The following is an 11,445-nucleotide window of genomic DNA, read 5'->3' as shown; positions in this document are numbered from 1 at the left end:
CTTGTGGATATGCCATTGATACAATTTAAAGGACATATGACACTTGGTAGTGCAATGTGTGTCAGAATGGCACCAGTTACCTGGGTGTGCAGTTTGCAAGTCCATGACAAGTGGAAACATCTGAATTCAGACCACCTTTTGCTAGAGAAACAAATCCTATTCACTGTAGCCAAATGCTGCTGCTGAAAATGTTACAGAAGAAGTTGATTTTCCATTCACTTTTGTAGTCCGATGAATTGATATAAATGTTGAATCCATAGTTCATAACATCAATACTTTCCGATTGGGACACCACTTGTGTGCTTCTAGGTCCACAATTTGATCATGCAATCAATAACATAATGGTCCAAGTTAAAAAGCCAATCAATATGAGTTTTTCTATACTATGAAATGTTAATCAATTATGAAAAGAAATAGCTTCGTCCACAGGGAAACAAGTAATTGTACATTAGGAAGGCTTATGAAATTGGACATGCTAGATTATACGAGTCATTTGCAGATTTACTTGATCATTTAATTTCCCTGCCTTACATACAGGTTTAGTAAGTAAAAAAATAAGATTATATATTGTTTGACCAAGCTTGACCTGATAATCAAGTAATAATTTCCTGATCTGAAAGCATATACAATGAGTTCAAAGAACCATTAGCTCATGGAGATGGCATATTAACAAAGTTTGGTGAATGGCTACAATCATATGGAGGAAAGTTGGTGAACCTGCAACTATCAAGCACAAGAGAGTAGGTAGACTATAGTAGTTGTGGTCAACAACAAAGAGGACAGGTTGGTCTTAAAAGGGAAAAAAGGACAAAATATGACACAAAACTAGAGTTGCTCTTTCTTTTTCTTCTTTTTTTTTTTTTTAATTTTTGAGAAGGATACAATTCTTCTTTGTGTTAGATTTTGATCATTCATATAGATATCACAGTGAGATGAGTGCATTGAGCACAAAGGCTACAACTGGCACATATAGTTGATCCCACTTGATGATAAGTTGATACGATGGTAGGGGTGAAAACGGATCGGATACGGATCAGATAGTGCTTAATTCATATCCGGATTCATATTTTTAGTCCGGATACGGATTCGGATATTGGACAGATAGAAAAATTTAAAACTATATCCTAACTAAACAGATACGGATAATTTTCGGATAGAGAATCGAATCTTATCTGGATATTGATTGAATTTAAAAAAAATTATAATATTTTATTTAGATATAATTAGCACAAAAATATTAAGAGTTTTACAACAAATAAATTTTTTATATGTCAAATATGTAAAGTTAGATAAATTAATCTCTATAAATAATATATAATATATTATTAGTAACAATATTAATATTTACTATTTAAATAAGCAAACTAAAAACTATAAATCATTTAAAATAATATGCGGGTAAACGGATATCCGATATCTGTACCCAAATCCGATTTTTTTTTCAAAAAATTCTATCCGTATCCAAATCCGTATCCGAATCGGATCGGATAGCGGGTCGGATCGGAGTTAATCCGACCCATTTTCACCCTATATGGAGGTATATGGAAAGGATAGGTGGATCACCAGAGTAGGGGAAAAGGAAGAATGGCCAGGAGAGGAACAAGCAAGCTAAAAATGGAAGAGCTTTTCCTTTGTTCCCTTGATTCTAGTAGGCTTCTTGATAAATGTCATCGGGTATGCACATTCCACCACTACCAGTTACATTGCAGGAAGGATGACCCACTTTTTTCTGTCTGCCATGAGTATACATGACAATATGCCAAAGATGCCTTCAGGTGGGCCAAAAGAAAACAGATGCAGCTTAAATGAGAAGTAGGTTCACAAGTTGTTGGTCAATTAAGATCTACTATGCAGTGTCTTTGCACCAAATTTCCCTGTCACTTGCATTAATGCTCTGACATTTAATGAGGAAAAAGAAAAAGATTGAGACAAGCAGATTCGATCTCAAATGAAAGGTAGGTTCAGAAGTTGTTCTCAGATGAAGAGAATCAATGCTAGGAGTAAGCAAGGATTATATGTATGGACTACTGCAACACAGATATTTTCAGGAGGAGTCAATGAGACATTCCGATACTGAATTTTGTTGTGCTATATAGCTGCAGAGGAGTACAACCATGATCATGAAGGGCAGAAATAAAAGAATAATGAGAATGCCTTTATTGAAATATAAGCTTAGAAAAGTACAAACATACCAAGGTTGAGTTAAGGAATACCTGTTCAGGAAGCAAATATGTCTAACAGTTGCTGCTTGATCCAAAGCTGGGACATCCTTCATGTAAGAATCAAGAATTACCGGTCAGAGGAAAGATCTTCAGGGCCAACAAGTTGACTGATAAATGGATTAAAAGGTGCAAGTTATGCAGCAATTATGTTGCATTATGTAAAAATGTAGCTTGATCAATAAGCCAGAAAGATTCTTTGATTTATTAGAAGCAACTAGTAACAATAAGTAGCAAGTGTCCCATCTGACTTGGCTATTACAACGGCATAGTTCTGGCTAACTATTAAACAACTTGGTGTCATAAACAATTACATATCCTTCTCAAAATTTACCCTATTGCACTCCATCATAATCGTATCTGTTCCATAAAACTAAAATTGATGATTATCTAAAGGTATAACATTGTATGAGCTCTTCTTTTGGAAGAAACTATTTAGTCCAGCTTCCAGAGTAAGATAGTTTAGTCTTTGATACACGAAACTTCAGTAGATTATGTTGCAGCCATATCTAAGTGCCTGCACAAATGCAATTGCGTAAAAAAGGAAATTATGGAGGCATAATAAATAAGAAAAATTGTCAGATTTAGTCTATATTATTAGTTCTACCAGAAAGTGAAAAAAGCTTGATTTGGTCTATTTTTCTTCGCAAATAATGAAAAAAGTTGAATCAATGTGTAGTAGCTTAAACAATCTGATCCAATATTCTGATCAGCTCTCCATAAGAGAATGAGAAGGGTATTTGAAACATAAAAATTGAGATTCCTTGTACCGTCAGTCCTTACAGTAGAAAATAAATATATGTGGATGGCTCGAGGAATAAGTTTGTTGTGCGAACAACTGAAATATATATATATATATATATCTGCAAGTAGAGAAATTAGCGATTAAGAAATGCTGCAAGGAGTCTGAATTATCATTAATTTTAGATAAAACACAATAAAGAAAGCAATACTTTGTATAAATTCAATTGAAAATTTCTGCTGATATGAATCTCAGAAACATAAAAGCCTTTCATAATATTAAAAGTTTAAACTTAAAGAAGTTGACAAAAAAATTGGTTCTCCTCACTAACATTTGTTCAATAAGACTTCTCAATATCATCACTCTTGCACCATCTTCCATGATGTAAATGCAAAAGTGAAAGACTTGTAGTCTCAGACATAAAAACCTGTGATATTACTGATTTTATTCCTCGAATCATACTACAACTTCAGAAATATTACCATGCCACTTATACATTATATCATACGAAATGCTTCAGCATTATATCATACGAATCATACGAAATGCTTCAGCATTATATCATCACATTATCCATGAGCTATCCCTTATACACCAGTCTTAGAAAAATGCAGCAATAGACCTATCCTGATATCAGGTGAGATGTCCAGATTCAAGAAGAAGAAGTAGAGTTTAGCTTAGTGAAATTGCAACTAGATAGTATAATTTACATTACACAAATAGCAGTAACTAATTGTAAAACATAATCCCCAAGGCTTTGAGATATGAAGTTCCACTAAATTATACCACCATGAAGTATAAGAATTGACACACAAGAACAACCGGTATTCAAAGGACAACTTTAATCCCGTCCTATTACTCAAAACACTCTTTTACCAACAATTTCTGTGCCTATATATGCTAGCTTTACAAGATTTGAAGCAAAGAATCAAAAGCTACAGAATTTATCACATGCATTCTTCTCTTATCTCAGAATCACTTAATGAATGATCTTAACTTTGATATCCAACCCAGTAGAATGCAATTTTTACAAACGAAATTGAATTGGACGTAAGAGAGTAAAATAAAAATACTTCAACAATTTCGAGAACAAATAAAGTGGGGTTAGGGATTTTGAAACAATTTTAGGGATGAAGGAAATAGAACAATTTCAGCGTGTCTTCTCCTAATGGGTCGAGATGAATCCGGCCCATCTTCTTCGCAATTTCACCTTAGCCCGTAAGAGTACATGGGCTCCAAGATAATAACAAAATACTTATCTTTGGAAAAAATTTAATCAAAAATACTCTATACTTATTTTCGTTCATTGGATCAACGTTAAATTTTTAGGAAATTTATCAGAAACAGTGTGCATTTTACTTTTATTATCGTTTATACTCTTTTATAGATATTTATGATATATTTCAAAAATAAAATATAAAAATCTTAAAATATTCTGACTTTAAATTTAGTTCTCTATTTATTTTTACCTTAACCTAAAAAATAAATATGATTCATTACTCCTCCTTCTCCCACCTTACCCACTTTCTCTTTCTTTTTTTAATAAAAGGCTGGGAGATGGCAAAGAGAAAGTGGGAAAAGATAGAACTAAGGAGGAAGATGATGTTTTTTGAGTGTTTTAACTTTTCATTTCTTTTAAGTAACGAAATATTTTATATTTCAACCATTGTTATTGGGTTAAATTTAAAGCAGGATGTTTTTGAAGAATTAAAAGCAAAATATAAGAGCACAGATGATAAATATTATATATAGTATAAATGATAATAAAAATAAAATGTATGATGTTTTTGATAAATTTCGACCACCAACACCCCTTCATTTTTAAGGATAATATAGTTTGTTTACTTTTACTTTTCTCTTTTATCTGAGCCCAAATTAAAAACAAAAATATGGAGCTAATATTTAGTAAAATTTTCATTTGAGCATTTTTAAACCACTCATTTCATAGGTGTAAATAGCTTATAAGCTCATAAATTACTTTTAAGAAAAAGCATGAAGAGTATGTATGTGAGCAAATTATAGATCCTAAGAATATTGAGGTTTTTATAATTAATTTTTTATTTATAATAATAAATTTTAATGTGCACCATATGGGTAAATTATGTGCAATCTATTATAATAAAATATACATTGATTATAAAAAAAACTATATACACTCAATTTTATATACTAAATCAAAAAATATATATATATATAATTAAATTATAAAAACCTTCAAGAATATCTATAAAGGCAGACAAGCCTCCAAACCCCATCAACCACATTGATTGAACTTGACAAATAGAATCATCTTGTTTGTTTCAGCCACTGCATACTTCAACAGTCCCATATCCAATTGCTTCCTCTCTCTCTCTCTCTCTCTCTCTCTCTCTGAGTCTTCCACCTCCAAATGAACTTCCATGCATGCTTGGTATAACCCTTGGCAGCTAGCTATTAAATTGATTACAGGATGCCATGTTGTTCTTAGATTTCATTATTGTAAATGGTGGCCTGCTCAATGTTTTATTTCCATGCCTTTGAATCCTGTGTGACCACCTCCACTGCAGCAAATTAATGGCAGCAATGGTCTTCCATGGAAGGGACAAGCATCTCCATCTTAATAGTTGTTGTTCTTCATAAAAGTGGCTAAGAATCCTATTCTCTATTTGTTTACTCATGCATGTCTATCATTCTAGTGTTTCCATATGATACTTTGCAAATATGTCCACATTCTATCATCTCCCAGTTTTAAAAGACTTCTAGTTAACTAATGGATTACTTTTAAAATTTAAACTGTTAGAGAATGGTGATTTTGATGTTCTATGTTCTAACAAACTCATCACTTCTAGTCGGATACAAACTCATTACCTCTCGATAGTTTTAATCTCTCATATTTTAACATATCTGCGTCATATATGTACTTAAGGAATGATATGTAGCATAATATTGGAATAAATTGAAAATAATTTTATTTACTTGAATAAGCTCTGCTATGATTTCATAATAACTTACAAACTACTCTTAAAAGTTTAAACCATTAGAGAAAGATTATTTGACACTACCCCTTACTTTAGGACTAAAACATTTTGATGAGCCTGTTGATTTAAGTAGGTGAAGATTTTTATATTTTAAATAACATATGAGTATGGTATAATTTGAACTCGAAACCTTCGCTCTAATACCATATTAGATAACTAATTTGTCTAAAAGGTTAAGCTTTTGGCTGTCTAGGAGACTGGAGACTTCATTTTGCTCGATTTTATCTCTATCCTATATTATCTATTCTTATGCATTATAGAGAGTTGCAGTTTTTATACCATATATATTATGATTATAAATTAAGTGTTTAGAATAGATACAAAGTTAATCAAAAAAATATATGATTAGAAATATTATATATATATATAAAATTTATAGATAGGTCCTCCTTGTCATGCATGCAAACCAACTTTTCAAACACACCACATGCAAAGATGTTTGAATAAGGAATGAGATAAGAGAGAGAGAGAGAGAGAGAGAGAGAGAGAGAGAGAGAGAGAGAGAGAGAAGCACAAGATAGTGGGCCTCCCATGGATCAATTATTCCTTCTTCTTGGGAGTTTATTGACCTAATTCCCTCTACTCTTCATGAATAAACAGGAGTGGACATGACTGATCTTAGTTTCTAGAGGCATTGTCATTCAATTGCACCCCAACAAGTGTTAACTCGCTAACTACTTTAAAACTTTTAAGTTGATAGCTAACTAACTACATGTCCCTTCACGTGTAAGTTATACGATGTTTGAATATCAAACCTAATTAATCTTTAACACTATGTTAAATAACTAATTGGCTCAAAAATTTAAGTTAATAGATAATAGACTAATAATATATATCACGTTTCTTTGACAATTGAAAAAGAAAAAATAAAAATAAAAAATATACCTGAATTAGCATGATGGGCTTAGAGTAAAAGTGCAAATAAAATCACATTAATTTAAGAGATAATTATATTTAAATTCTCTAACTATCACCATTTTCTACATAGCTCTTTTAAAGAAAAAAAAATTTGACATATAACACTCCATGAACTATTAAAAATATCTCAAATTAGGTTTTCACTTTCCGTTATTTTTTCCATCTATAAATTACCATATGCAAGCCACACGAGCAATTATACGACATATTTACCCTTATATTTTAGAGGAAAGAAAAGAAAAAAAATTATACGTGTCCCGTCTACGGCGGTTTCAACAGATCTACGTGTCACAAAAAAAAATGATCAGAAAAATGATATAGAAAATAGCGATAGTTCAGGAGTTCTAAATATAATTATCTCTTAGACATTTTATTTTCTAATCAATAAAAATTTTGATTGGTGTCGGAAAGTAATGTCCTTTGAGTAGAAGCCAAGTATGTGTTTGTTGTATGATGAGAGAAATTTCCTTTTCCTCGCTATATTTTGTCCGCAAGCGGTTGTGCAACGTTCTTGAGCAACTAACAAATATAGACTTTGTACACATCTCATGAAACGCATGCATGCATTCATTCATTCATGCTACATGTCAATATATCTTTTTATCTTGTTATCCATAGTAACTTCTTCTTGCAAATTAGAGACATTGGATAAGTTTATTTTTATTTACCATGTATTTTTATTTTTATTTTTATTTTTATTTTTTATTTTTTATTTTTTATTTTTTATGGCAGGTTAACTCCTTAATATATCTCAGACATAATCATTTTACCTTTTATTTTAGAAAGTTAAAAGATAGAATAATTATTTAAAAGCAAAGTAATAAATTGATTACCTTGCTACATCAACGATATATATAATAAATATTAATCGGAAGAAAATAAAAATTGAAGTTATATTTTTTTTTATATATAATTCTCGTTTAGCACTTTAATATTATTTTGACTAATTAATATTAACTAAATTATTAAAATGCCCTCACCTTTTGCTGATTTTGTTTAAACTAACGGAGGGTGCTAAATATAAAATGATAAGAAAAAAATAGGTGTCACGTTACAAAAACCTAAAAAATGAGTATAAATAATAAAATAGATAAAATTTAGAGTGTGATTTATAAAAAAAAATTAAAAAAATAAGTTTGGATATTTAGTACAAATTTTGCACCACTCCCAGCCCCCATAAACTCCTCCGCCGGCCCACCACACCGCTATCATCCCTTTATATATCTATCCCCCCTCTTCCCCACTTCCCTCCCCATCGTAATACTAATACTTTTACTACTTCGATTACTCTCTCTCTCTCTCTCTCTCTCTCTCTCTCTCTCTCTCTCTCTCTCTCTCTCTCTCTCTCTCTCTCTCTCTCTCTCTCTCTCTCTCTCGAAATGGAGGTCGAGCCGAAGACCCGGACGCCAAACCTGGACTTGGGTCTGGACCCGTCGGCCCGATCCGACCCGGTGCGGATCTTCGCGTGCAACTACTGCCAGAGGAAGTTCTACAGCTCCCAGGCTCTCGGGGGACACCAGAACGCGCACAAGCTCGAGCGAAGCCTCGCCAAGAGGAGCCGCGAGCTGGCCATGGCCATGGCCATGGCCGGCCGCGGCCCCGCGAACCGCGGGGCTCCGGTCCGGTTCGACGGCCCGGGGCTTACGTGGGCCGGCGGTGAGGAGGTGGATGAGATCGACTTGTCTCTTAGGCTATGATATCTATATCTTCTATATATATAGAGAGAGAGGGTAATAATTAATGAATGGTCTTTTTTTAAACCTTGGATTAATTAAGTGTCTGTGATATTTTAATTGTAATATAGTTTATTTAAGTTTTGTATAGTAAGTGGGCTAAATTTCGTTTGTTTATGTGTAATTTATGAGTGTTTAACACTGTAAGACTGCAAGGAAGAGAAATCTCTTGTTCTTCTGAGGTTAGTAATTTAATCTCGTGCTCATCTTGATTGTTGAGATCAAGCTAGCTCCTTATGAAAATTAGAACTCTTTTTATTGAAAAAGAGGCAAGCTAGATCTCAAGTATATAATTACATGATTAATCTCTTAAAACAAGAAAATGTAGGGGGTGTAAATCAAAATATTAAGAGATTTTTTAAAAAGAATTGGGTGATTAATAGAAAAGAAATCAAAAATAAACATAAAAAGGTTATATTTTTCTTGAGTAAAAGAAGAAGATAGTATAAGTTTATTCTACAAGCATCTTCATCTCATTGTGTGAAAAAAAAAAATGTCTTCATTGTTTAGCTGTGCAGTTCTTGAATTTGCTCCTTTCTTTTGGAGATATATATTCAGAATTTTTAAAATGATTATGATTTTTTTAGTATATATCTCCCTATCTAAATTGCCTCTTCTGGTATAGCTCTTGTTTTACTCATTGTTAAAAAAAATTAATGGTACTTCTTTACCACCTTTCTTAGATAGTGTAACACTTGAATACTGCCACTTAGAATAAGTTTTAGCCTCATTTTAAGTGGTCTAAACTAGTTTAACAAATTGGGTGTTTGGTTATGAACTAGAATATAAGTATCATTATTTGTAAGAGATAAGTGTAAGTTATTTCAAAGATAAATTTATAATATAAGAATACTTCAAACTTATATTTGTTTTAATTTTCTCTCACCTTTTGAATATAGTCGGAATAAACTATCGTTTGGTTACTAGATATGATTAGTATTCTCTAGCCAAGTCTAAGGAAAATTTTTGGACTTGAATCAAACTAGACCTTAATTAGATTCTATAGCTTTGTTGCTTAACATGGTGGCAGAAAAAAGAAACTCCACAATCCCAAGTAAACTCTCTTTTGCTTACCATGAAAAATATTACTCTTTTTTCTTATCCATTTAACAAATTATGAGAAATGAAAACATCATATTCAAATGAATTTACCATCATAATCATTGGTTAATAAAAATGTGATAAATTTCTATTTCTAACAATACAATGAAGTATATTTATAGAGACCCATATTATATTATACGAGTATTACTGTGTTCGAATCTCGGCTACGCCGATTTAACCGGGTGATGAAACTGAATCGTATTGTATCACTTTTCGCCCTAAAACGTGTCCTAATATGTTTCACTTGAATTCTTGGTGTATAAATCCTAACACAAATTGTAGAGTTTTCCACTTTGTCATTATTCTAGTTTCTTACATTGATTAGGCAACATCTAAGTGGAATTCAAGCTTATCTTTCTTTTCTTATGAATCAAAGTCCCCCCCCTGAAGCTAAGGAAAGCAGAAGGAAACATCCTCTCATCGACTACTTGCCACCCATGAGTGTCTATTTCAGCTCATCTTGTCTCATCTGCTTTTATAGTAACCTTAGAAATGATATGCTAATCATGTTCAACTCTCCATAGTAAATGACAGGGAGTCACTAAGATTAAATTTTCAAACTTATTCGAGAGATAGGTATGTTTCTCGAACTTTTTACAGAAATAGATTAAACTGCTTTCGATGAAAATGATTTGCTCTCAAAGACAACCGTTTTATATGCATTGATATAACTCGATAACTAAAGAGATAATAGCAATGAGAGAATACCTAAGTGAAGAATCGTCGACTTTCTTTTTTGATATAATATAGGTTTATTTTTCAAACTCATTAAGAGATAGGTTAAACTGCTCTTGATAATAGTAGTTTGCATTTAACCTTAGAGATTTTAATATGCATTATTACAACTTGACAACAATAGAGAATACTCGAGTAATGAATTGAGAAATTTTTTTCCTTACAAAATAGGTTTATCTTTTTAAGCTTATTAGATATGTCTCTGATATGAAACAGCTCCTTAGTTAATTATTTTTCTTGTTTTTGGGTTGTAGTAGTTATTTGTTTGTTTGTTGAAGAATAAAATTTCCTATCAGCCAACATGTTAGCCTCGAGCTTTGGCGTTCGGATGCCTGCAGATACCTAAGAGTAGAAATAGGGTTTTGGCAATCAAATGCTCTAGCTAGGCGTTTGAATGCAAATACCTGAGAGCAGAATTGAGGTTTTGGCATGAGAATGGCCCCGTAGGACTATTCAAACACTTGATGGAGAGACTATGTCTAGAGTATTTATTTTCTAGTCCTTTGTTAAGTAGGATTAGTTGGACTTTAGCATGTTCGATCTAGCTAGTCAAATCAAATCTGGGAGCCATTAATAAATAGATGTGGTGCGCACTTGATTGTCATTTTGTGATTAATCCCACCTCTCACTACAATTACACTGATCCATTTCGATAGATTAGTTCCTCAATCCTGATCTGCTAAACCCATAAATAGCATTCGATTCCAATGGTCGGATTGCTACTTAGCTCTTAACCCGATATCCACAGATACTTTTAGGACTAGATTTGGACTCTCCATAATTTTATGAGTCGGAATCTATTTTTAGTTTGGGATTATAGTTACTCTGGAATCAGGATCATACTTGTCTATTTCCAAACTTTTTAGAGAAATAAATTAAATTGCTTTCAATGAAAACAATCCGTTCTTAAAATCCGCAATTTATTTGCATTTTAACTTGATAACAAAAGAGACAATTACACTGGGAGAATATTCTAG

General features: G+C 32.3%; 1 protein-coding gene across 1 annotated transcript; it reads left to right on the top strand.

Moving 5' to 3' along the window:
* Positions 1–8,275: 8,275 nt before the first annotated feature.
* LOC140793682 (zinc finger protein 2-like) lies at positions 8,276–8,593 on the top strand. The gene has a single exon (XM_073145328.1). It carries the CDS (start codon positions 8,276–8,278, stop codon positions 8,591–8,593), a length of 318 nt encoding a protein of 105 aa, XP_073001429.1.
* The last annotated feature ends 2,852 nt before the right edge of the window (positions 8,594–11,445 follow it).

This window comes from Typha latifolia, chromosome 8 (assembly GCF_019914945.1).
Source record: "Typha latifolia isolate L0001 chromosome 8, TyphaL0001v2, whole genome shotgun sequence".
NCBI lineage: Eukaryota > Viridiplantae > Streptophyta > Magnoliopsida > Poales > Typhaceae > Typha > Typha latifolia.
Note: the sequence above shows the minus strand (reverse complement) of the source record. Positions and strands in the feature narration are given on the sequence as shown.

Excerpts from the sequence above, each read along its gene's own strand:
- LOC140793682 (XM_073145328.1), top strand. The coding sequence starts at position 8,276 with ATGGAGGTCGAGCCGAAGACCCGGACGCCAAACCTGGACTTGGGTCTG.